This window comes from Falco naumanni, chromosome 9 (assembly GCF_017639655.2).
Source record: "Falco naumanni isolate bFalNau1 chromosome 9, bFalNau1.pat, whole genome shotgun sequence".
NCBI classification, from domain to species: Eukaryota; Metazoa; Chordata; class Aves; order Falconiformes; family Falconidae; genus Falco; species Falco naumanni.
In genome coordinates, this window is record NC_054062.1 from 38,539,068 (window position 1) to 38,566,088 (window position 27,021).

The 27,021-nt window shown below is 36.8% G+C and overlaps 1 protein-coding gene across 1 annotated transcript in view; it reads right to left on the reverse strand.

The window, feature by feature from the left end:
- Positions 1-3,710: 3,710 nt before the first annotated feature.
- BICC1 (BicC family RNA binding protein 1) overlaps positions 3,711-27,021 on the reverse strand; it is a 110,195-nt gene continuing 86,884 nt past the window's right edge. The window contains exons 9-21 of the mRNA XM_040607130.1: positions 23,758-23,889; positions 22,463-22,649; positions 21,766-21,924; positions 21,182-21,378; positions 20,778-20,919; positions 19,522-19,678; positions 17,963-18,128; positions 16,570-16,609; positions 15,743-15,897; positions 13,259-13,415; positions 10,604-10,764; positions 8,267-8,366; positions 3,711-6,711 (exon numbers count right to left, since the gene is read on the reverse strand). Coding sequence (XP_040463064.1) covers positions 6,581-6,711; positions 8,267-8,366; positions 10,604-10,764; positions 13,259-13,415; positions 15,743-15,897; positions 16,570-16,609; positions 17,963-18,128; positions 19,522-19,678; positions 20,778-20,919; positions 21,182-21,378; positions 21,766-21,924; positions 22,463-22,649; positions 23,758-23,889 — 1,884 coding nt within the window. The 3' untranslated portion in view covers positions 3,711-6,580. The remainder of the gene's footprint in view (positions 6,712-8,266; positions 8,367-10,603; positions 10,765-13,258; positions 13,416-15,742; positions 15,898-16,569; positions 16,610-17,962; positions 18,129-19,521; positions 19,679-20,777; positions 20,920-21,181; positions 21,379-21,765; positions 21,925-22,462; positions 22,650-23,757; positions 23,890-27,021) is intronic.

The window sequence follows — 27,021 nt, forward strand, 5'->3', positions numbered from 1 at the left end:
TGGAGGAAAAAGTGCTGAATATTTTGTTGTACCTGAACTTTAATTTTCTTTTGCTTTAAAACGGAGTAATTTCTTGCGTTCCATCTTCCTTTTCCCTTAGTACATTCAACATGTAACATGATAGTGAAAATCTGTTAAAATGATTACTGATTATGAAAAAGTCTTTGTCTTTAATTAGGGATCACTTAACTTGGACAGCAAGCTCAGGTAGCTCAAGGACAACTTTAATGAGCAGGTGTTACTTGTCTTGAGCACCCCGAACAAGCAAGACATGAGCAGGAACATCCAGACAACATTGTGTGCCGCTATGTCATGATGCTAACTCCACCATGCTCCGGCGCCTGGCCCCTGTCCCCAGGGTGTGCACACCTGCACTTAAACTTAAAAGTTTACATACATGAGGTGTGTACACTACTTTTGTCTTTCAATAAGCATAAAGGCAGGCAAGCTCTGGGACTGGGCCAGAAGCCTCATCCACCAGCTACCAAGAGACTGCTGGTGCCGGCTGCAGCAGGGCTTCCCAGCCAGAGCGGGTCTGGCTGATGTTAAGGTGGGAATTGGTAATCTAGCCTCTTCTTAGGCTATGTAACATGTTACAGTAATGATCTGATGCTTTGCTCCTATTGCTCTCGTATCATATTGTGCATAGTAACTAGTACTGTTTCCTTTTATCATATTGCATGCTGTTTTCCTTTATTATAGTGTAGGATAATAAACTGCATTTGGGAATTCATTTTTTGCATGGGAATTAATTTTTTGCCTGGTATCCAGTCAATCAGCAAAAACATCCAGCAAGATTCAAATCTTCAAATCTTCTGTCCTTTACAGATGACAAACTGATTTTTAGCATAGCAAAAAAGTGTAAAAACATCCATATCAGTGCAGGGTCCTAGGGTTATTATGTTAGTGGCAACACTATTTTGTAAAACATTCATTACTCATTGTTAGAAGTGACAAATTCTTACTTCATTATATAATTGCTTCTCTTTCTCATATTATGTTTTGCTTTTTCCATCTGTTAGTTTCCATGAAGTTGCAACACAGTTTTGGCACAAAGCAGATAATTTCCATCACAATGTATTAATCTTTCTTCATATTTTTGTCAAACATCTGGAATCATTCTGCATTTCTCAGCAGAGCAAATTTTACATAAATCTTACTCCTTAGAACAGTGGAAGAACCTGACACTAGATGATGCTTTGGCTAGTGCATAAGGTTCTGCAGCTTTGTGATCAAGTATCTTTACTCTTATTCAACTCAATGTCACAAAACTTTCGTAGAACACTCAATTATAGGTCGAGATATTCTAAAGAGTACTGGCAATAACAAAACAATACACTGTAAATAAACTTACATGTAATACCAAGAATTTCAGAAAGTATTTCCTGGAGTATTTAAGAAAAAAAAAAAAAAAGAAAAAACCCACAAAAAACCAAAATCCCCAAAAACAATAACAAGAATTGTTGTGCTTGAGAGTTTGCAACATTTTTTTTTCCTTCAAGGCTGAGAACTTGTTTTCTGATGAGAAGGTACAAGTTAATTGTTTTTGCTCTTCCTTATCATTGTTTTGCTAAACCCTATTACAATGAGCAGTTTATTAACACTTGAATCTGAAGAAAGTACACTATTAAAGACAAAGTAAGAGGAAAAAAATAATCTTAACCATTAGCTGTGTCAATATTCAAAATTGGCAAATATGACTGTTGTGCTATTTAATTTTCATTTATAAATTTGCTCTGTTGATTCATGGCATCATGTAAAATACTAAAATTAGTAACACTATAAAGAATCTTCTGTCCATCTGCAGCACAGCAAACCAAGAAAAAACCCCAAACCTCCCTTAATACAATGGCAGATCTCCTGCGAAAGGCCTCTTGTAATTTCTGGGTTTAGTTTTCAGATATAGAAATGCCTCTTTTTTTTAAATAATTTTTTTTAAAGAAAATTAAGAAAATTTAAGAAGAATAAAGGCATTTTATACCAAAAGCCTAAGTTTGTGTGCTTTTCAGGTTACAACATATTCCTCACTTACAACTACCCCTAATTCAAAGTTAGGGCTCACTTATCTTTTAACCCTTTCAAGAAGTCTGTAAACTTTCCCTAGCTGCCCGCATGTCCTTACAGTTCTCTAATTTCAGATAAGCTGTCAAAAACATTGTAGACACCAATTATGCACACTGCAAAGTTTTTTGAAGTCCATTTGTTTTTCCATCTTCACAAATCCTCAAGAACTCTGCAGCAACTCCAAATAACAGCCAAGCTTTTCTTTTGCTCAGATGTCTGGGACACAAAGCAAGCCAGTTCTTGAAGGATAAAAGGTCGCTCCAGCAGTGTCCAGACTTGTCTGGAATCAAATACTTCTTAGCTTCACAGTACAAGCACAAGTTTCTGAATATCCTTGCCTACCACACCTTTCCTGACCAGCCTGCGATAGTACTTGTATACCTTCTGTAACCATGTTTCCCAGGGCTTTGGAAAAAAAAAGTATCCTCCACCAAGTGTTTGATTGGAGTGGGGACAGAGGTCTCACTTTTAACCTTTACACAGCTTGGAGAATCCATCTGTTTTCTGTACTGGCAACATTTCTTAGTAGACATCTTCCTCTTCAGACTGGAAATCACATTTTGCTCTTCCGCCTGGTAGCAGAGAGAGGTGATGAACACCTGGACAGTGAGGCCTCTTTATTCAGGGGCAGCCCTGTTCACGCTGTGCCACGCCAGCTGCTGGGAACACTGCTCACACAAGCAGAGCGGCCACCTAGCTCTGATGCTCCGTCACCATTCCTCCTCTTTCCCACACCATCTTTACCACTCTGCTGACTGAAGCCACATCACAGTCTGTTGGAAGCAATATTCCCAAACAAATGGTCCACAAAGGAAACTGCCTTGGTTCAGAGCCCTGCAGCTCACTATTCCTCAGGCATCAGAAATGCTGTGCAATTTGCAAGTCCACCTGTCTGTGTAATCTCCACTCAGTTCATGCCAATGCCTTGTGAGCTGGTACTCAGCACCACACCCCTCAGTTGCCCTCAACAGAAGATTCTGGTGATCTGTTTCCTTCCCAGAATTGTTCCCACATCTACAATTCTCAGTAGGTATTCAGAAAAGTCCCTCACCTATTTTTAAAAGGTCAGTGAGCCAGGAATACTGAAATTTAAGTGGAGACCTATGTGTATAAAATAGTTAACACAGAAAAACACATCAGGCTGGAATAATTAAATGCCTGAATGCACTGAATAAATAATACGAAACTTGTATCACTACATGTCAAGCAGACAGACAAGACTGATGTAACGATATGTACATATTACCTCAGTGTGAAAGCTATGGCTCTTGCTAGATTCTGACTGGCTGCACAGCCAGCATCCCAAATAAAGAATCCCTGTCGGTTTTCCCCACTTCTACACTAGAAGTGATAATATAATGACCATCGTGAAAGTGCGCATACTACCCTGCTGACCAGGCCAGAACATATATAGCCATTAAAACGGGAAGACCAAAGAAAGAATAAAACTCATGTAAGCCAAACCATTAATACCTGTTATGAATTGAACCAGAGACAAAAATTAATATGAAAGGAGTTTAGGAGATGTATCTCAAAGAAGTGTTCTCATTTAAAAGCCAGACAAACACACTGCATGTGATATAAAAAGAACAGTACAACACATGGAGCATTAGCATGTGAAAGAAACATGTTGCAATTATGTCATATACTGCTTTTTATATTTTATTAACAAGCAAGCATCCCTGGAACTGGTTGTATATAAAAAAATACTTCATTAACCGATCAGAATACAAGGGAGTTATATAAATTTATTTTATGCAACACTGATTGGTTTTGAAAATTCCCATTTTTAATGCTTTAATTTCATCTTTTATTTTTTTAAAAAAAATCACTAAAAGGACAAAACCCACAAAAATACAATCTGTATCTGCTCTATATTTACAGATAACTGGTCACTATTAAGGCACAGATTTTAAACTAACATTTTTATGTAGCAAGTCAAATATTTGTGCATAATATAACACTAACAATACGGTACACTGTACTGTCATATTCCCTTTGTGGAATCAAATAAGTGAGAAATCTTTTTCTTCCAGTGTGTTTTGTTTTTTTTGTGTGTGTGAAGCCCTATTGAAAGACAACATTGTTAATGGGAAATTCTTCACTTTGGTGTAGATGATACAAGCACTGCTCAGCAGAAGACCACATCAACTTAATACTGTAATAAAATCAGTTTCCAGTATAGTACTGTCTAGATACATAGTATGTACTTATGAAAGACTAAAAAAAAAAAATAATCTAAGAGTGTAAAGGTTTTTTGATGCTTTAAGTTTAGGCAAAATAAGCAAGAAAGGGTTGCAGAAAATTCCATACAAAGTGTTGCTGAATATTTATTTCATTAAAAATATTTTATAAAATTAACATGACTGAATACAATTTGATTTTTAAACACTGGTCTTGCAATTGCAAACGTTTAAATGGCAGCTTATCTGTACGCACGTAAATAGTCCATGTGAATGGAACTATCTACATGCTTAGAAATAAGTGCAAGTGTAAATAGTTATAGAGTTATAAGGTGTGGCTTCCACAAGGGTTTCCATGACGTTGCTCTTGCCCGTGTAACACACATACACACAAATATCTCAGATATGTGGATACCAACTTCTGGCATTTGAGCACAGTAACTTTGACGTGAACAACTGCGTGCATACAAGATGCAGTTTTATATCATTCAGATCTGTAATACAATTTTAAAACCAGAGGAAGGTAACTGCTACTTGATCTACAGGGGAAGTCACCCAGCTATACACCATTAAGCAGATATGGCTGAAATTAGTACTGAGCAGTTATTTTTTGCTAACCGCAACAAAACTACATTATTGCTCAATCATCTATGCCCTCAAGTAACGGTTTCTTTAAATTCCCTTTGTGTGTGCAAATTTCTCTATACATCACTTTGTATTCTCACCGTAAAAGAAAGAATTATCCAAGGAAAGTGTCAAAATATTTCTCACCCATTTTTGCATAAAAACCAACTACTGTAAATGTTATTCTAATGCCTCCTGTTAAGAGCACTTGACAGTGGTTTATGTCCATCTCAAAAGGCTTGTACATTGAACAGAAATAATTATATTACAGTAGAGGTAATTCACAACATTTTCTTATGGGAATGCTTTTCAACAAATCAACGCTTGGAAATTTCATATTGCATTGCAGAAAGAGGCACTTTATGAACTCCTTCATTATATCAAAACCCTTCATAAACCCATAACAAGACATCTGTAAGGACAGAGGAGTAATATTGCCAAATTTTTTGGACTTTCACAGTATAAGAACGCCATAGTTCGCTCTAGCCACTTACAACATGGACTCTTTCTGTTGAACATAACTTGTTTCAGAAATAGTTCATCTCCAGAGTTTTAAACACTTCTGCAGCTGACAATTACAAATCTAGACTGAACAAAACAGATGCTATTACACCTATTTTATGTAGGTCGTTTAATTGCTGCATGCATAGTCATGTAAGTAATATGTGTCATTTATCACATGGCAACAGTGCTGTCTTGTCAAGTTAGATTAGTTGTCTGTTTAATCAAACTGACAGCCCAGAGCTCGACTTTGATGAATACCTTTCATTCTCTACCATAAATCTGCAGTAGATCAGTTTAATCTGTTAGGTATTGTAGGTGTACAGAATCTAAAAATAAAAGTCTGACATAAATAAGTGTCCTTTAGTGGCAGGGTACTAAAAGTAGCCCTTTACTTTGAGACAACCATTAAAAACAGTTTTAGCGTAACAGGCAGCAGTTAAATATGACTGCAAAGGGTTAATACCACAAGGTCCATTTTGGTCTTTCATTGCATCTGTTACAGTGAGCGAGTAGTATTGCAAGCAGCATTAGACTGCTTCGTAAGAGCGTGAAAGGACTGGTCCACTACCAGGTGGCTTGATTTTGAAAAAACTCAGTTCAGATAACTACCAGGGAGACAGAGAGAGAAGGAAAAATCTGCTCAAGAACCAGATTCTAGTACCATTATAGTGAGATGTGACTTAATGCAGGAACACCTGAAAAAATTTGATTAGTGCCAATATAAAAAATGATATGGAAATGAAAGAAATAAATTTCCACAGGACAAGAAATCAGAACATGTAAAGTGCAGAAAGACCTCAATAATTATTTTAAGCAGTACCAGAAAAATCCATCTTGATAAAACCAAAATCTATGCTCTCTGGCATCCCAGCTCTTCAGTCTTCCTTCATTCAACAAAGTAAAAATTCAGTGCATACATTATAGTTATAGGTAATAAAATACTAAACAAAGAATCCTATGTTATTATTATTATTATTGCAAATTCTGTCCAATCTACATGAGTAAAACGTAACCCACATTTGGTGTTTTGAAAGACAACAGGAAAAAAAAGAGTGTTTTCTCTGTTTTTTGGCACAGTATTGTGCAGACAAAATGCTTTGGTCCTTGACACCCAAACTCCCAAAGTGCAGAGGGTGGTGTGCAGTGAAGGCTGTCCACAGGATTGCCATGTCCATCTTTACAGCTGACTGAGCCACAACTTGCTGCTACCAGCGACCACTGACACTAGCAATGTCCGAATGATACTGACGCGGCAGTCTTCCACTAGCTCCACCTTCCAGGAATGAGGCACGGATGTTTGATGGGTCAAAGAGCTTTCTTCGGTTTTTATTCAGTTCTATAAAGGTCATACACAAAACCAATTTTCTCATCAGAAATTAATTTCAATATTTTCATCTAAACCGAAGGCAAAACTTTTTAGGCAGAACAAAAATACTTTAGACAGAACAGTATGAATGGAAAGTGTCTTTGAGGTAGTTATTCAATTTAACAGTTCAACAGGCGGATAGCAAGAGCAACAGGTTAAGAGGGGATGCAGGCATTTATTTGGTGCAATTCTTATTTGGCTTTGATACAGCGTGGAGCAGATAATGTTCTGCAACACTGATTTAGATCAAATTGACATAGCTAAAATGCTTTTAAAAGGTTATGTTACAATACTCAAAAGGCTGCAGTCTTCCTGAAGGTAGATGCAAACAGAATGTACGGCTGCAGCACTACCATGCAACGTAAACTGAGAGGACAAAAAGCTTGTTAGCATCTTGATCATTTCTCAATGCAAATTCTTTATTTTAAACACAACACTGAAGCAATATTTTAACAAGGACTTTTAGAAAAAACAGATGCTCATCTCATTCAAACATGCACTCTAAGCTTGTATTAGCAACTGCTCATCCAAAATGTTTTTCCTTTCCCCACTTTTCTATTCCTGTAAACAAACTTCACGGTAGATACAAATCACTGAAAGATTTACATAAATTTTCGTGACTGCTACTGAGCGAAGTACACTGCATCTCTACACTCTTTATGCCACCGTTTTAAATGCATTAAAACATTCGCTAATGGCATCAGTAGAAGAGATGCAATCAGGAGAAAAATGATCTAGTGTTAGAATGAAACATTTGAAGAAAACTCTTCCTCTGATACACATTCACTGCCTAGACAATGATGACAGAGCACTACTATAATATGAAATCTCATGCTACTTATTACAATTAGGAAAAAATCTAGTTACTACTACAACAAATTGTAAGAAATCACATTTGGCCTTCATCTTTCTGCATGGAGGCTATAAAACGACCTTTTAAGTAAAGTAGGTTGGAAAAATTCCAAATAAGAGTTGCTGCTTCTTTTAAAACCTATGCATTCTGCAGAAACAATTGGCCTTGGGAAAATCCCCAACAAATCTTAAACAAAAAAACCCCAAACAAAACCAAAGTCCTTCCAAAAACCAGAAAGTTTTTCCCAGTATGATGACTGCTCTGCTAAGCAATAAAGTAGAGGACAGGGAACCGATTTTCTGTCTGGTACCATTTCTGACTGGTATGTAGTGCCGGTTCAGACTCTGCAGAGTCTGTAATCCCAGAGCTTCTAGGACCCACAGTTTTGGGCATAAAAGAAAGTTCAGTGTCTGCTGGGAAGCAAGCATTTTACCAAGCTCCAACTTTACAGGGGGGCAACAGTATTATGCGACTGACATCTTACTTGGTAATGTGCAAGCTCTATAAAGGCTGGTTTTAACTGCCTCTTCTGAGGGGCAGGCCAGTATGACCTATGGGTACTAGATTCTTCCTTTTCAGTCTTCCCAAGATCCTTTGTCAACCCTAAACACACAACTGGAGAAGGATACAAACAATACTTAAAATCAACAAGTGATAATCTGTGTTATTTACCTGAGATTGCAAGCAGCATTTTTCTTCTGGCACCAAAAGTGGTAATTCCTAACTCTTTCAGATCTTGATCAGTAAGAGTAAGGAATGTCTGCAGATCAATCTAGTAAAAAGAAACAGGAAAATTATGCAAAACAAGTCTCTCCCCCAAAGTATTAAGCCATGAATGTGGTTCAGAATAGCTTCACAATTTTTTTCTTACTGCATTTTACAGCTACTCTGCCAACCTATTTGCATGTAAACAGCAATCTTTGCTTCCCAATGGCTTCTTCACACAGGTGCTCAATTTGCTACTCTGCATTTCTGACACAAAAGCTAAAAAATGAGCAGTTTCAGAAGAGCACAAAAGATCAAATAATCTTATTTATTTGTGACTCTTGGGATTTTGAGTATTTACCACAATTGCTACAACGTACTTGGGAACAGTCAGGTATTATGTGTTTGTAGATATAGCAGGTGCCTCAGACTGTAGGAGGTTAGCAGAAGATGATTGCTCAACTACTGGTAACACATTTGAATTAAAGCACAGAGTATATCCCAGCATTCCAAAGTGGATGCAACCATGTATATTTATGGATTTTTTTGCTCCCAATACAATTCAAAGAAACGTAGTGGCAAATTGTTTAGTTTTCACTCTGGCCAACCTACTTGGCCCATCCCACCCCTCATCAGCAACTGAGGTAAGAAAAGCCAAAACAAAAACCTACCCATCAAACAAAAGCCATCTTTAGCGTTAGAAACCAACACAGCCATCTCTCCTTTTTAGGAGAGTGGCTATGATAACAAGAAAGGATTAGTGACGGGATAATATGACTATTATTAACATGCATGGAAGTACAGGGAAGATGGACCTGAGGAGCTGTACACAGAACTGAGGCACAGCTGGATTTATTTGTTCAGATTGAGGACTAACCTGGCCACTTTCAAACTGGTTTACAGGCAAACCGATGCCAGTGTCTATCCTACACCTGCCAGTGCTTTGCGATCCAAAAAGAGTTCATTAGCTCAGGTGCAGCCAATTCCTACGCACTTTTGTGCACAGGAATAAAATTCCCCTGCAGCACTTAAACTGCATGATTGGAGGGAGGCAAGAAATTCTGGCAGGCAACGCAGCAGATCCAGCTGTTTGTGGGCTGAGACAGCAGCGAGAGGCTTCAGTGGACTCAGGATGATTCTGTGAGTGCACACACACGAGTGACTTAGTGAAGAGGAGAAGGTAGAAGTTTGCCTCATGTCTACCCTTGGAATAATGTAGTACACACTGGAATGTTCCCTTGCTATGTGCAGTTTTCCTCTCACGGAAGCAAATCTAAAAGCTAAGTATTGGTACACCACAGCAACTCATGCAACATGAATGGAAGGTTCTCTTGGAGTTTGGTCTTCGTGAACACAGACAAGGTTCTCGTAATGACATGGCAATCTGTGCAAGAATCCACTTGGTGTGGTCTATTAGGAGAAATCATGCAGGTGCAAATCCAAGACCAACAACTGGTGCATAAAGATGCAAAGCAGACCATGGGTCCAGAACACAGTAAGATGCCAAATCCAGCTGTCATCCTTCTCCTGTACCGCATGAGATACTGACACAAACCACACAGACACCTGTTTTGCTCCCTAGTACACTCAGTTCCAGTGGTGTGACACATACAACTTCCGACATACAACTAGAGTGCTTTCAGGACAAGCTCAGCGGCTCTGTGTCTAAGCCTGTAGAGTCTTGCAGCTGGCCTCACTGTACTTTTGTGACACAGTTAAATCTGTCACCAGAATAAGCCACCTGCAGGTAACCAAGTTGATTCTACCTACGCAGTATTCTACAGATACGAAATACTACCAACTGTGATTAGCTGGTACAGATGTGGAAAGCTCACACAGATGACTGACCATATCCCCCTGCTGGGAGCGGATCAAAGTCAACTGGCATGTAGAGGAAGAAGCAAGGGATGAATATGTGACCTCAACATCAGCTGCAAAAATACACTACTCCTGAAAGCAGACTTGAGTTCCATAACCCAAACATTTAAGTTGACCAAAAGCCATTATATTCTAGTTAGCATCCTAGTTTACAAGTAGGAGCCAAGGTTTAAATTTCTTTGAAAGAAAAACATCTGAAACCCTAGTTTAATTATTTAAGTATAAATCAAAGGTGCAGGACAAAACAGTACTCATGTCCAGGCTGGCTATCTGGAAACTTAGATACATAGTACAGCTTTGAAAGAACAGCTCACAGAAAATCCTGTCACAAAGTGAGACTTCTTAGTGGCTCTGGTCAAAACACAGACCAACTACTGCTGGAAATCATGCTACAAACACAAAGGTGTCTTCCACAGGAACACTAACCTCTTGCTGTTGGAATACGTCTGTGTATTTGCCCAAACCAAGTTTGCTGAAGAGCTCAGGCAGATCAGATCCCTTAAACAAAGTGTTCAGGTTGCAGCCATTGCTTCCCGTCAGCGAGGAAATGCAGTCCATGTAATTGCTGCTACTGAGATAGTGTTCAGCTGAAAGGGAAGAAGTGCACTTTTTAGTCACATCACAGAAGAGCATAGTTTTCTGTCGTATCAACACTGTATTCAATTAGATCATTAAATTAACAAAACATTTAAATTTTATTATTCAGCAAAAAAAGCTTCTCAGTGCTCTGACAGAATGAACAGCTTAGAGGAAATTTTTTGTTAATTAAATTCCAGGTTTTTTTTCTATGGAAAGATATTTGGGTAAACCTTTTAAGCAATAAAATCACATTATGTGAACTGTCATAAGTATAAGTAAGGAACTCCTACAGGGGAAGAGCTGCAAGACCTCGCTGCTTTTCCTCCTCTTCAGCCTCCTCTCCTCTTTTTGAAAATATTCAACTGGAGAAAACACCATTGTACACAAATGCAACCAGCCCTTTTTGGTCTGGATGGGGAGAAAACCATGCTGGAGCAATTCCTGGTAAAGGAACTACATAGTACCCACTTGATTTGGCCATTATTTTAGTATAATTCAGACAAAACCCAAATGCAATAGTTTTATAAAATATTAAAACCAGAAGAAATACGCTCCCTACACAATTTTAAATTACATTCCTAAAAGGTGTATCTTTAAAAAAAAAGTTTCCAGAGTAAGGTTATTATACCCAAGAAAACCAGTTTAGCAGCGCAATCCCCTTCCTCTGTGGGTGCATACTGATAGTATGTAATCACATAGTTCATAAATATTTTTCCTCATGCTGCATAAGAAAAGGATAGCTCCCGGGGAGTCCGTCAGGCTTTTGTGTAAAGGGGGCTACAGACACAGAAAAGAGTAACAGTGAATGTGTAAGAGGCTTGCAGGAGGTAAAGGAAACTTTCCCAGCTGAGTAAATTAAGATTGCCCCAGAGACTTCTGCTATGGCCTTCACTATAGAACGCCAATAGGATGTGAAAACAACCATTTTTCACAACTGGCTGTGCTACATTTCTCGTTTTCTGGGCACAAACTACCTAGAAGCATTTGAGATTTGATTTACAATTCAGAGAATTTCTACAAACCTCAGCTCCATTTTGGAAAAGAGTTTTAAAATACAGCAAACTGCTCAATGTTGAAAATGGGAACGTCCATTTTGACAAATGAAGCAATAACTCAGTTGATTTTTTTAGACTTAAAAAGGTGGTGCCTTAATTTCTTCACTATCAGAGTAAAATCACACTAAAAATACCCAAACAGAAGTTCACGATCCTGTACTTGGAGCAAACGATGCAAGGTCATGTATTGAAAACTCAGTATTAAGAAATACTGGTGCAGTCAGGAAGCATTATCTTAAAAGCAAAGAAGAAATTCAACACTACTATACAACCGTGTCCATAAAGACTTCATTTTAGTACTCTGGCACATTATTATTGTTATGTATTAAGGTAAATACATTTGTTCAGCCAACTCATAGCTATTTCTTTTGTTCCTCCTCTGCATATTTCATTCTGTGGGAAAGCTACAGCAGCTATAGAACAGCTTTCCCCGCTGTCGATGTATTCACGTTTCTAATTTTCTTCTAACGTATATAAATACAATTTAATCCTTATGTGTTTTGATTAACCTAGAGCTTCCATTTTTGTCCAATTATCTTGGAAACATCAACAGCTGGATTTCAAAGAAACTTTCAATCCTTTCTGATCTGTGAGTACTTAGAATATGGTATGCCGCCATTCAGATGAGCTAATGTGCTTTTTAAAATCATTACTAATCACAAGTGTACCAGCCATGAATATTTTCTCTAACTGAAGCTATCCTTTCTTTCGATGTCCGACTTTTAATGTGTACTTAGTAGTTAATCTGGATTTAGGTTTTATTCAGCTTTATAAGAAAAATGCACAAAAAAGTCGAAACAGCCACAGTAATTTCCCCATAATGCAGTTAGCATGGACCAGTATTCTCTACCTTCATTTTTCACTCTTACACAAAGGCATATATTAAGTTATTAAAAAATGAAACTAAGTTTCAAGGAGTTCAACCAAAGTAAACTTTTGATCTGTAAATATCAAACATTATACAGCCTGTATCCACAGAAACCAGAGTTAGAAATCGTGTGCTAGGCCATGCCAGACATACGGACAGGCTTTTTTATCACCATAAAGAGAACTATGCCTTAAAATTCAGTATCACCACAGATTTGAGACTTAGCCCAATAAAGACCTGTTGCATCGATAACAGAGATAGTCTACCTTGATCTAAAAATCTATAGGTCTGTTTTCAGTACACCTTGGAAAACCCCTTCCAAGACAAGAGCTTTCAAGCAAGAGTGTCTTGCATTTTAAAAATTTCCTTAAAAGTTTTCCTTTTGGACCATCATTTATGTATCATATTATACAACCTTGCATACGTTTTCACTTTTCAATTTGTAAAGAAGTTTACTTTACAGGTAATTGCCAGTAATTTAAATCCCTAGTGATTTCAGGAAACATTTACATTAAAATAAATATTCACCGATATCAATGTTTTATATTTTTTTTAGTCAGATCATAAGAAATTATTAACCTGATTTATTTTGTTTCCGTTTGGGGCTGCCAATTGAGGACACAAATTCATTATGGGCTGTGGGTCCAAGCCCATTACGGTCTCTCCAGTTATCAGATTCACTGCCACTTCCCAGGTGCTCCCGGCTGTTGGACCGTGACAGAGACATCGATGAGCCCTGCAAATCACAAAAAGAGAATTCGGGCTGTTTTTGCTGAGAAATTCCATTGTGACTCAGATGTTCTCTTTGAAGCAGCTCAATTAAAAAGACAACAAAACAAAACAGCTTTTAATGCTTGCAAACATTCTTTTGGCAGTTGATCAATAGCCAAATAATTGCAAATGGACACAAAATCAGCAGGTGTGCTCAGAACATATGCAGTTTGCAAAAGTTATTTAAAGACCATGCTTCAAAATAAATTGCTCAGTATTTCCATGTTTGTTTCCAAAATATCCCAGGATATCAAATTCCCACACAAATTCTAGACAAAGCAGTCTATTGACTAAAACCCTTCATGGGGAAGAGAACATAAAGGCACATTGTATCTGGAGAAAAGGGCATCAAGTACACAAAACTCGCTAACAGTATTGTATACAATACAACAACAGTTCTGCAAAGGTTTGTGAATTTGCAGATTTTTTAAAAAATAGATTTCCATATTCCTGTAAAATATGAATTATCAACTCTCATCACTGTGAGTCAGAATGTTCCAAAATAAGGAATAGTATCCCCTGAAAGTAGCAGTTAACTACGGAATTGGGTGGGGATGTACCAAAAAAAAAAGATGGACATTATTAATACCACACATTTACATGAACTAAAATCTGTGGAGACAAATGAATAATTTAATTCTATACACTTGCATCAAATTCCAATTGAAAAGCATGACTTTGGAGGCAGCAATCATTTCTACTATTCAGGAAAATTGACATCACTGGGGGAAAAAAAAAAAGGGCAAAATCTCCTTGTTATTGGCAAAATCGGAAAGGTGTGATCTATGGTTAGTAAGAATTAACAAATGAAGAAAGGCTTACAGAGAGCCTTACAGAAGAGTAAGAAAAAGCAGGACCTCCACATTACATTACATTGTAGCGATGGCTACAAGTTGTGAAGTAAAACAGATGTCATCCAACGTTTCTAGAAAACTGGCTGCACAGTAAAATACCATTGTGAAGATGTTTGGTGAGCTTATTTTACAAATAAACTTCCCAGACATTAGACTTGAATACCAATACTACGTCTGTTCAAAGACTTCAGCGCACAACTCAAACATGCATGTGTACGGAATAAGCATGGCAGTACTGCCTCTAATACAAGTTATGTTGAAGACTGCTAAACAGAAGGGGGATACAAGGAAACCAAGATTTTTAGCTTCCCCGGATGTTTCCACAATAGCTTATACCAAAAAATGGAAACCAGAGCTGGAACATGCTATCATTTCACTGGAGAGATTGAAGCCTGTGGTTTGCAAGTAGGCAGAATTCAAGTGCCTAAGTGTTCATTGTTACAATGACATGCCTGCTTAGTAACTGTTAGCAGTGCGTCATGGTCTGGGAGAAACCCCCCACCCCAGCTCTAACACTATAGAAAGTATGTAAAAAAACCCCACCATTCGCAGATTCTGGTTGTAGCTTTTTTTCTCCCCCTAGTTACTACTGCAGCTCATTACATGTATCCAAGCCTATTACGTGGAGTTGAATGACACGAAGTTCACGTGTCAAATGGGGAACACCAAGGCACATTTTTACCACGGCTGAGTATTTCTTTTCCATTAAAAGATAGGTATAACCTGGAGAAAAAGCTTTATGAAGTCCTGAAGAAACATACATTTTATGTTAAGTAGGCCAGAAATAAAGATGTGTCTTTATGGAATTTGGGAAAGATTACAGCAAGGAAATGTAAAAAAAACTTCAGAACTGCTTTGAAATGAAAGGAAGAGAAGTTCCTTGAAGGTTCCCATGGTAGGACTCTGAAGAGACTTGCTGGATGCTGTGGCTGGCTTCTCCCTGGGAATTTCTGGGTCCAGTGAACAGTACACAGAGAAAGCTCCTCCAGTTCTACAGCTCTTGTCAACAGAAGATGAGCTGCAGCTATTCCTTGTTCTAACATTCTGCTCCACCATGCAGTGACTTGTGTTATATAGTTTGTTATATACACACTGTTTTAATTACATCACAAAATTTCTACCACTTGTCTGTAACTATAGAGACATTTGGTCCCGTAAGTTGCTTAGTTTCTTTACACAATATATTTTCAGAAATAGACTTCTATAAAGCTAGAATAAGATTTAGAAAGTGGATAAAATTTTGTGTGCTGAGCTGCATGTATTCCATATGCCTTAATATTTACATAAGAAACACTTCCCAACATAAAAAAAAAAATATTTAGAACCAGAAGAAGAAAGCTACAAGACTTCTTTTTACAAAAGTTACAGTTATTTCTCAAGAGAAACAACTGTATCATTCAATAGAAATAAAAACTTCCACTACAGCAGTTTTTCATACCTCGTATGTAGTTGTCATAGATGGCTTGTACGATACATGATTCGCTCTTCTTAGTTCCTTGATAGTTTCTGCAGGCATAGACTTAGAGAACCCCAAACCACTCCACGTATTTGTTGGAGTTCTCACTTCTGTTACAACTGGCTTCTTTAACATAGCTGGAAGAAACAGACACAGATTAGTAAATCTCAGCCTTAGTAAAGGTATTGAGATGATAGTCCTGAAGTTATGTATGCTAGCAGACCTCAACCCACCTAACCGTAAACACTAAACATCTCCACTTGCTACCCAGCTTGAATCCTACCCTTCCTTAAGGCAATTTACTCTGTCAGAAGACAGTTAAACCCCATAGGTCTGCAAGGAAGCCAGAAGAATTATATCTGTTTCAAAAAGAGGGGTTTCTGGTTTTCTTTTGGTGTGGGTGTATTTGGTTTATTTTTAAACGGGGTCAAATATATGCTTAAGCTCCTTATCAATTTTGTAACTTAATTTATCCCTGAAATACGGAGCAACTTTGCTAGTGACAAACACCTTAAAGTTTAATTTGCATCCAAATAACATCAAGTATTACAGCTATGAGGTCTCTGAAAACAACATGGATCATTTGCGTATGAATATACTCACACAGACAGCATCCCATCTGCAAGCTGTTTATACTGTATTTTATACAATGTTCGTATTAAGAAGTTTTTGCAACATGAAAACTAATATACAAATGTTTCACTATCAGCTTTAGGTTTGATTAAAAATCAAATTACAAAACAGAAACTTCAGAAAACTTGCAGCCATGTACTAACACATTTCTCAAAAGCCACTGTTTATCCACATACCTTTGGTTGCTAATAGCTTCTTCTGTTCGTAGTCAAATGCCTAAAAATGAAACATGCAGAAGACTGCTTAATTGACATTCTAACTGAATGCCATCCCAGTACTCAGCTCTTTGTAAAAAACAAGGATTTTGGAGCAGCCAGTGAATACATCTAGAAGAAACCTGAACACAGTTATTTGATAGTAGTCCAGTTAGAGCCTTAGTTACTTGAAATGTTCACTCAAACATAGGTAACAAAGACTTTAAGTAACTACCCTGTATCCATTTCAGTGAGGCTGCAGCAGTATTTACAGAATGTTTAGGTATAAATTCTATTTAATTTTTTTTTAAAAAAGAAATTTTTCAAGCATAGTTTCTCTTCCTTAATCATCTGTTCTTAGCATTTAAAGCATTTTTCAACAGTACAAAAAAGATAAATATATTTATCTTAGAAAGTAAATCTAGGCACCACAGTTACTTTTAATAATTTTTCAAGTTTAGTTCTTCCCCACACACTCATCTTCTGAAAAGAAAAAAACATATGTTTTGAGAGTATAAAAAAAAATATTTGTGTTTGCACAACCTATGACGGCGGAAGATTTGAAGTTTAAATACTCCTGGTTAAATAAGTTACACTTTGAATTCTGGATTAGCAAGTCTAAACACACACAAAACTACAAAAAAAATAATCAGTATTTAGCCCAAAGTGTTGAATTCACTACTTGAAATAACTAGAGAAATAATTAAGGAGAAGGGCTGTAAAACACTAACTTTAATCTTGTCCCACTGCTCCATGCAGTCCAATTATGCCCACACACTGGTAGATCTATACTGAAAACTACTCTGTTACTATGGCTTGACAAAGGGGTCTCTCTCTCGGAGAGCTGCAATAACATATATTAGCATAGTAGTAGGCTCTAATTAACCAAGTAGGAATAGTACAAGAAAAAGAAAAACAAGATATCCATATTTGTAAAGCAAAACCAGTGTAGTTACTGCAGTATGATCCCCCTGTATATGAACCTATAGCTATAGAAAAAAAAGAAACCATTGGCACTGCTTATGAAGAGTTGTAAAGTGTCTTTTGAAGATATAATTCTCTCTTCTCAAAGCAACGAATGACAATGTAAGACTTTTTACATACAATGATGCTTGTATAGACTAATATAGCTATCCAATATGTTCTGTACTTAAGTTTTTCTTATTCAGCTGAAGCATAAAGACTTCTTTGTCTTCAAAACTTTTAGTTAGCCCACTCCTCAGCTGAAAGAGTTAATGACTTTGCTGGGAAATGCTTTTACTGAAACAGTTATGACAAGTACATATATTAGTCAGTCATCTTTGCATTCCATGGCAATTTCAGTTTGCAGTTATCCAGTTTTGCGCTAGATTTGGGTTTATTCAGGAAAACCTACCTGCATATTTACATATGATGGCTGCGGAGCTAGACGTGCTCTTTCAGAGTTCTGCTGGGCAGCTGCTGCTCGCTCTGCTGCCCGTTCACTTCCAGGAGCCTTTTTATCAGCCATGGGACTTTCAGAAGCACTTAACTCTGCATCTGAGAGCAGCCTCTCTGTAGTACTGCAGGTGCAAAGTCAGTATTAACTCCAGTCGTGTTTTTCACAAGCAGTGAACATTAATGCAATTTCGATAATCGAGCTTTTCTTGAGAGGTTTGGCAGCAAAATCGAAGAAATGCCAGTACACAACATCTCAGTGTTTTTTAGCAATATTTCCAAATTTCTCAACTTCCCTTTACCTGTTTCTCTGTCACTGGAACAAGGCATTTATTGCTGCTTCTTATATTATCATGCACGAGGCATAGTTTACACATTCAGATTTGAGCTGTCTGGTACCTGGAATTATCACATGCAATCCTTACATAGTGATTTCATGCCATTTAACCTTGCTCAGGCCAGGAGTTCATCAGTTCCAACAGATTGATAGTATAAAGAGATAGAATAAAGAGAGATGCATAATAGGGACTAAGAAAGTTAGCGTGGGTCTACTTGCTTTTAAAGCTTCAGTAACTGCAGTCCTACAGGCCAAAGCACCTCTTAAAGTAATCCTTTCTTTCTAAAAATCAGCCACATTTTATGCCCACTCTAGAAGAATATAAGTTCTTATTTCAGTGCAAAGTGATCATGTTTTAGATACTGCAGATGATCCCAGAAAGATGCCCTGAAGAAACTGTGAGCATTATCATCCTCAACAACAAGAACAAGACATACAAACAACCGAGCACAGTTAGCAGGTATCCTTGGATTGCTAAACAATGGGAATAGAATTAATGAAATACATTGACGCTGTTAAAGCTATGTTATAAGTGAGGCAAGAGAAAATATGCATCTCAAAAGAGCGAGGATGAACAGTTCCCAAAAGGAATAGTGAAAACACTACTTTATGTAGATCAGACAAAACATTGCATTAAGCACAAAACTTGTGTTGCCAAGACATACTGTGACTCAAAAGAGCCTTTCCCCCTGCTGGCTCATTACAAAAACAACCAAACAAAAAAATAGAGACAAGTGTTTGAGAACATGCTGTTATGCCCTGAATATCATTTTTCTAAGAAAAAAACAGCCTCAGGTACACACAAAAGGAAAAAGGCTGCCTGTTAGGAATTTTTTTAACGCAATCAATAAATAAAGGAAAGAGCAAAAATTTATCCTTTAGAAATAGGCAATAAAAGTTCCTCTTGAAAAATCTCAATTTTTGTGGGAGAGGAAATGCATTTACTTTTTTCAAACCAAAGAAAAATACTTGGGGTGTACAAAAAGTATTCAAAGCTTGCAATTATCAGATTGGGGGGGTATATTAATGTGACTAAAAATCACATATGTGACTAAAGATCAAGCCTAATTCATATCAGCTCAGTGTCTTAGGACTGAACCACCCCTTCTATGTACAAACCCACATTATGTATTTTTGCACGGCAAAAGTTCCACTAATCTGTATTTGTACATATAACTTACTGTAAGTGAGAGTTTTTGGTGCCTTGCAGTAATTCAACCGTTTGTCTCTTAGCACAGGCCTGTTTGGAAGAGCTCATCATCTGCTTCAGATCACTGGTATTTGCTGAATGGGACGGACTCCTTGGCATGCCCACTTCAACAAAAGCATCATTGCAACCTACAAGACCAATAAAGAGAACAGTTACACAGAAACCCTCTTATGTTCTAGTGAACTTATTGAAGCAATGACAAATATAGAACAAAATCTGCTCTTCTTCCTTACAGTATTATTGTAGTCTTCAAGGATAACAACTTGGCCAAGATTAAGAAGTCAGAAAGCTAAGCTCAAATGCACAAAGAAGGTGTTAGTATTCACACATATAGCAGAGGCACCAAGTACTTTCTTTTCCAAAAGATTTTAAGTAATATTAGTCAATATTAAATCTGAAGACTGACAATCAGAAGTGACTAAGTATTTTGAAAAAAATTGATTTTATATCCAGTTTTAATAAACTTGCCAGGTGCTCAGATAACTTTTGCTGGAGTAAAAGCTCCTCTTTTGATGTTCAAATACCTTTAGAATGTGTTTTTACAAACACCACCTTCATTGGGCAATGTACCTTTTATTCAATTCAGCATTTCAAATGACCACAACCCTTAATAAAACAGCATCTCCTTGTTGATCAGTATTTGCAAGGGAAACAAGGCCTTTACACATGTTTGCTGGAGTTTGAAGTGGCATTTCCTCCCTCCAAGAATGACAGGAACAGTTCATTAATTCCTGTAGCTTTTAAAAGGCAGCATAACCGAAACACTGTTATGAAACATGCAAATAAAGTCTGTTTGCTACTGTCATCTAGGTTTGATCTACACAATTTTCTGCAATAACCTTCTCAAAGGCATTCACTTTTTCCTTTCATTAAAAAGCAAAAATACAACATTGTTTAAACCAGCATAGATTGTTTTAAGTGATGAAGTTACGCTGCTGTAAAACATATTAGAGTTTTCATAGGTTACTTCCCTCTGCTCTTAGGTAATAAATAAAATGTTACAAGTGAATTTATGTTGACTTAAAGTGTTTCTATCAACAGTGCAGCTCAGATACTACAACTTCTGTTTACTTTCTCTGACAACGAATCTGGCAGATCCAGTGGTATTTTCCTTCAACATGGTTGCAAAACCAATGCACAGGCAATATCTCTACACTTTTGTTTCATGAACTGTACATTGACTGCACAAACATTACCAGATGAAAGAACAGAATGTCAAAATCTTACCTTCTGCACTATTTGACTTGGCAGCTACTTGTTCTGAGGCACCATGAGTACTTGCTTGTCTTACCGGATCACTGTGGTTTGTGCTCAACACATTTTCTCCTAGTGATGTGGCAGACAGTGTGGCATACTTGATATTTGAGGTCTGAAATGATTGTCAAATATCAAAGTGATGGTTATGCTTAAGAAAATATTGAAAGAATTTCCCCTTTCTACCTCTGCAGAAGAATAATATGCTTGAACATTCAATTTTTTCAATCTTTAGGTCACAGGCTGACAACACCACTGTTCTATTTCTAAACTTGGAGGCTTTAAGGCTCTACTAATGTATTTAGTTTTCTCTTCAGCTTTTCTTAGCAAAGGTGTATCACAAACAGATCTGGTTCTTCAGAGATAATATTACTTACCTTTACATGACCATTTAAAGAAGGTGAGCCTTTTTTCATCTCTGATTGCATGCCATTAACATGGACTTCAACAGGAGTCAAGCCTGGTGGTGGAGATGGAGTGTTTTGACTAAAATTAGGTACTCCAGACAAAAGAATACTAGTTAAGGTTGCTTGGGCAGTAGATGGTATCATTAGGTGTGGAATCGCAGAAAAACCTGTAATAAAATTTGGTCATGTTCCGATTAAGTTTCTCATTTAAGTTTCTCAGGCATTACAGTACTTTACATAAATCTCTATGCAGCTTTGGTTGTAGCATGAAGGAAGTTTCCATTAGAACTGCATGTCAACAACATAATGCTTTGTCTAACTATTACTTTGTAGGTTAACACAGTTTTCTATATAAAACGAATTAAAACATTGCATGTGGCAGCATGTCATAAGTTTGTATTAAGTCACAACTTTCAATTTGCATATTTATTCATCTGTGTTACGAGAAATTTAAGAATTGTTAAGGTTCTAAACAATGAATGATTCTGGACTTTTGTCATTTTAATACTCAAGTGTTGCACAGTTCATTTAATTCACATTTAACTTGTACCAACCTGTGGTATTTGTGTTAGCAAGAGATGTTGCCCATAATGTGGGACTAGGTGTGCCTGAACTTGGACTCTGTAAGGGACTCACAGAGCTATTAAGGGCATTCAACAGAGAGTTTGGAGCAGTTGAGGTGTTGACTGACAGGGCTGTTGGACCTAAAAGGCCTGAAAAAAATTAAGCAATGGAGTATTTAGCGAAGACTTACAGAAAAGCATTTTTCACAAAATTACCAACTAAAACTAAAACAACAAAACCCCACTAAATGGCACCAGCATGTATTTTACAAATTTTAACATTAAACCTGCTGTTGATTTGGTGCACAGACTACAATAAGAATGCTTGTTCTTCAACTGAGAATCGTTATCTAAGAACTGGAGCATCCTTTATGTCCTTCTAATGGACTAAATATTGTCACAACAAGAGTCTGCACCAACTGCTTCTCAGCCCCACCATCCCTGTGTATCCCCTCTATTGCTTCTGTCAGCGTGTTTTGAAGAAGCATCACTTAAGAGACAAGAAAGCAACCGCACTGGGCCTTGAAGGCTAGAAGCTTTTGGAATTCTCTAACGCTTTAACACAATTCCTTATGCAAAACACACATCTAGTCCTTCCTTTCTAGTACAAGTGAATTAAGTTTCAAACAAAAACCTACCTATAAAAAAAAAAAAGAAAAAAAAGATGCGTATAGAATATAATGCATACCAAGTCCAGTGAGTCCTAGCCCTGCTGAGGACAAGATATCCAAACCAGGACAAGACAGACCAACAGGGCACGAGACAGTAGAGGGGTTTGATGCTATAGTGACTCCGCTACTTTCAAGTCCCAAGAGACATTTCCGTGCCTCGTACATATTTAAGGCATTTCGTTCAACACTTTTTACAATCACAGACTGTAGGGAAAGAAAAACAACAAAAACACAAAACCAGTAAATAACAACCACCTAACATGGATCTGCAATACGCAACTTCTTAATACTCCTTCACTGCTATCAGTAACATAGCAGTGTGAGACAGTATGAGATAATGTCCATTAGCAACTATTCAAATTCAGTAGCCTTGATGGTAAGTTTAGGGATTCTGTCAGCACTTGACGACAAGAATGATTAAAGAACTTTCCATCTAAGAAAAACAATTACTGTACCTTGGCACTACTTGATATATCCAATCTTAAGTGCCCCACGATCTAGAGAAATGAATCACTAATTAAAATCTTATCTTCTCTTTTATCTCAGGTCTATACCTTAAAGTGGACAAAAGAGTTGTTCATATTAAATGAATCTGTTAAATTCATTTCAAGTAACAAATGCCTGGAAAATTGCAAAAACATTATTTCTCATACATTCTCTACTGTTACTGTATTATTTTATATATCCCTACACAGTGAACCTTAATTACTGACAGAATGGAACGCTCACTTAATATTTTGAAATTTTTGTCTGTTATGGCATTACATACAACAACACAGATAACAGAGTTGCCTACCCACACTCGCCTGAATATTTTACAATGAACACCACCCATTCAAAGTATTTTGTTATTCTGTTTCTTGTGGTTCTTTTCAACATCTTGTGTAAAACACAGTCAGACTTCTCATAGTCAAATTATTTTATTTTTTTTTACTTGGGTTTTTTTGTTTGTTTAATTCTGATTGCTAAAGAACACTGCAGTTACATGGATGAGCTGCAATTTAAGAGAAATTTCTTTAAAAACAAATCAAGAGTAGTTCTAGTTAGATAAAATAAATAAAATATGAGACAAATTGTATTAGCATATTCCATAAAAAAGTTAATCTCTGTATTGTCAAATATTTAATTAAAGCCAAATTACCAAAGAAGAGCTGTTGTAATATTTAAACTGATATTTCAAGCAGAGCATATATATATGCCTTTTACCATTTTATGATCCATTAAGTTAGGGATGAGGAGCAGTTATGTCAACTCATCAACTCTGACAAATTGTCATGAAAGCCTAAAAAGAATACATTAGCTTTTCACCAACCTTGCTTGGTTGCTTTGGCTTTGGTTTAATGCTTATGAAGACATCTAACTGCTCCATTAACTGTGTTATAAACTGTGGTTCTACTTCAATTTCTTCCTTCATATCAAACATCAGCACAAGGGGAAGGCAACCCTGAAAACACAAGACAAATATTCCTAAGTCGTACAACATTTTCCCATGAAAAGGTTAGCAATAAACTGAAACAGAGATTTTAACACATGTACATCATGATACATGTACAGAAAAAGCAGCAGGGATGAAATTTTAAGTCAAGTAATTTCCTTGTATGCGAGAATACAGGTGTATCTTTCTATTCTGGGATTCTGAACAGTTTGGTGGTATAAGGGTGAAATGATCTGTCGAATGTTTGAAATCCCAATCAGCACATACACAACCAGCATTAGCTATTTATATAGACTTAGAGATGTCCAGAGGATTCAAATTAAGAAACCACTATGATCTACCAAATCAGAATAAAATATTGTCAGGAATTGATAGCAGGACTCACACACTCAAATAGCTCAAGTTAAATGATGTTTGAGATAAGGAAACAATTCTGACAAAAATTCTCTAAATCACGATTGCCTAATTCCTAACTTTTACCTTTCTCTTCCCCTGTCCTGGATCAGCTAGATAGGCATTTTAAGTGACACCAATGACATTTCTGAAACATTTGAAATATTAAAACTAAGTAAAAAAAAATGCCCCTAGAAAAAAAAAAAAGCCCAAACCCAAGAAACAACAAATATCTCAATGGTTACATGGTATCTAGAAATTATTAGATTACTACTTCTTATAAAATAACATGAATACAGGGTACAAAGTCATTGGAAAATCCTACTTCTTAATAATTTAGATTCATAATAAAGTAAGCAGTCTCAAATGTGTCAGGAAAAAGGCCACAGTGAAATACATTCAAGAAAGTGGTGTAAAGTAATCCATTTCCTGCGTTCACTTCAGAAAGAAAAATGGCAAATTAGTGTGTGTATTCTTCAGATCACTAGTTCAGTATCATTTTATAAGTAAACAGCACTTGTCCACAGTACCACCTATAGCTACACAGTACTTCCCACATCTAAATTACATTTATTCTAACTTTAGGAAAAATAAAGCAAGGCATCTTAAAATATTTTGACTTCAGGAAGACAGACAAACACAGCTTAACTCCACAAAGTGAACTTCTCTGAAAAGAACAACTATGAATAAAGTCTATTTAAAACCACTGAAAACAATAATCAAGGATTTTATGGTAACAGAACTCCTCAGAGCATTTCATATCTGATTTTTCCAAAAATTTTTGTAAAGAAGTTACAGAAAGTAATATCAGAAGGTCTCACCAAAAGCCTGCTGAATGAAAATGCAGCTAGGGTTTAACAAGAGAAAACAGGAAATATAGGAACTTCAAAGTTGACGTGTCAGGTTATGTTTATAAAGCATGTTAAAAGGCTCTTCTCTTACACTACTGTTTTTTTTTATTGCATCCTTAGAGCATCTACATGATAATGATGAGAGGAACAGGACCAAAAAATGTTCTTTGACAGGAAGTGAGCAAACAAAACTATGTTGTCAACACCCTCTATAATTAGAGTACAGTGCTCGTTATTATATGAAAAACTAACAAAAAGTCTCAGTATTAGTGACAATTAATATATAGCTGAAATCAAGAGGTTTGGGTTGAGGGAAAAATACAGAACAAAAGTCCAAACCCCTCTTGCTTACGTAAGTTTTATTTTTCAATTACTATATGCAATTTGCCCTCATCACTACGAGTATCGTCTTCACCACCATGTTGAATACATTCCTGCAAGCAATATGATGATCATTAGAAGCTGACACTTGCAATACCTGTCAGAGATAAAGGATATTTGCAGTTTACACACTAGAATCCATAGCCTTCTCAATTACGTTAGTTACTAGCTGATATTAAAGTTTTCATTTAGACGTACTGCTAAGCAATATTTAAAGATGGCACCAGGACATTACATGTGTCCTGCTGTGAAGTGTCTATGCACTCAATTGCATTTTCTGTTAACATTGTAAAACTCTTTTTAGTCTTTTATAAGAATTACAGAAATTCAGAATGACAACAATTCAAGAGTTTAGAAAAACACTGTGGTATTCCTATTCTCTGTATTAATATTCAGATGCTTCTAGACAGTTATTTCTAGGAAGAACTCCGCAGAGCTGCTATTTTTAAATCCTGTCTCCCATTCCACAGGACACTTGTGCTGCCTAGTTGTGAAACAGCATCAGCTATTACTCTGCCTGAACCAGAGGAGCTGGCAGGAGACAACAACAATGGTGACCACAGCAAAGACGCCATCATGGACTTGCACCTCGCAGGAAATCAGACACAGTAATCTTATTCCATTGAGCAATGCCCAAGAAGAAAACAAATCAGGTGAAATCTATTTCAAATGAAGCCGAGAATGACTGCAGCTATCTATCTGTATGTAGGTATTGGCATCACTGGCATATTTAAGTGGTTTTATCTGAAGCAGAAAAATACTCATTCTACTAAGTTAAGACTCAGAAGTAAGTTTTTATCTTGTTAGTCTTCCCTCAACCTTTCAATTTTTCGCTGTTTAAAAAGGTATATTCCTTCTCTGCAAAACTGGATTTTAATACTCATTTTATCGACAAAACAGTTTCAGGGCATGTCATGTGTATGAGCTGAAACAGACCAAGTCTTCTGGTCACCACAGTTCTTGAAGGGTGATACAGTGGATGTGATGTGGGATACTAAGCTGTACTGATGTGTTTGGAATTAAAATGAGCTTCAATATTTTAAGAAGATGGCCCTCACATAATTCTAAGTTTCTAGAGTAAAGGTGTATTTTGATGTTTATATGGTAGCTTGTTTGCACTTTCTTCTATTTCATGAACCTCCAGAAAAGTACTACTGAGACCTCACCAAGGAAACACACAGAATAAGGCTCTCTCTTTGTATTTACAGACAAAAATACCCTAGAATAAAATAATCATGACCATAACTATATAAACAGAAAGGCACCATGTTTTTGTCCACTATACAGGAAGGCACGCTGCAACGCAAGAGAGATGTGGACTTCTGGAATTTAATGGTATCATGGTTCACTCCGATTCAAACCCAATCCTCCCTTGTGTTTTTTTGTAAATCTCCACACATATAAAAAGCCATGTACATACATTAGTACTACAACAATGCCTAAAGGCTCCTGTGAAGCTTAGAGACCAATATAACAAATATCTATACAAATAATAATAATAATAATGATAATACTC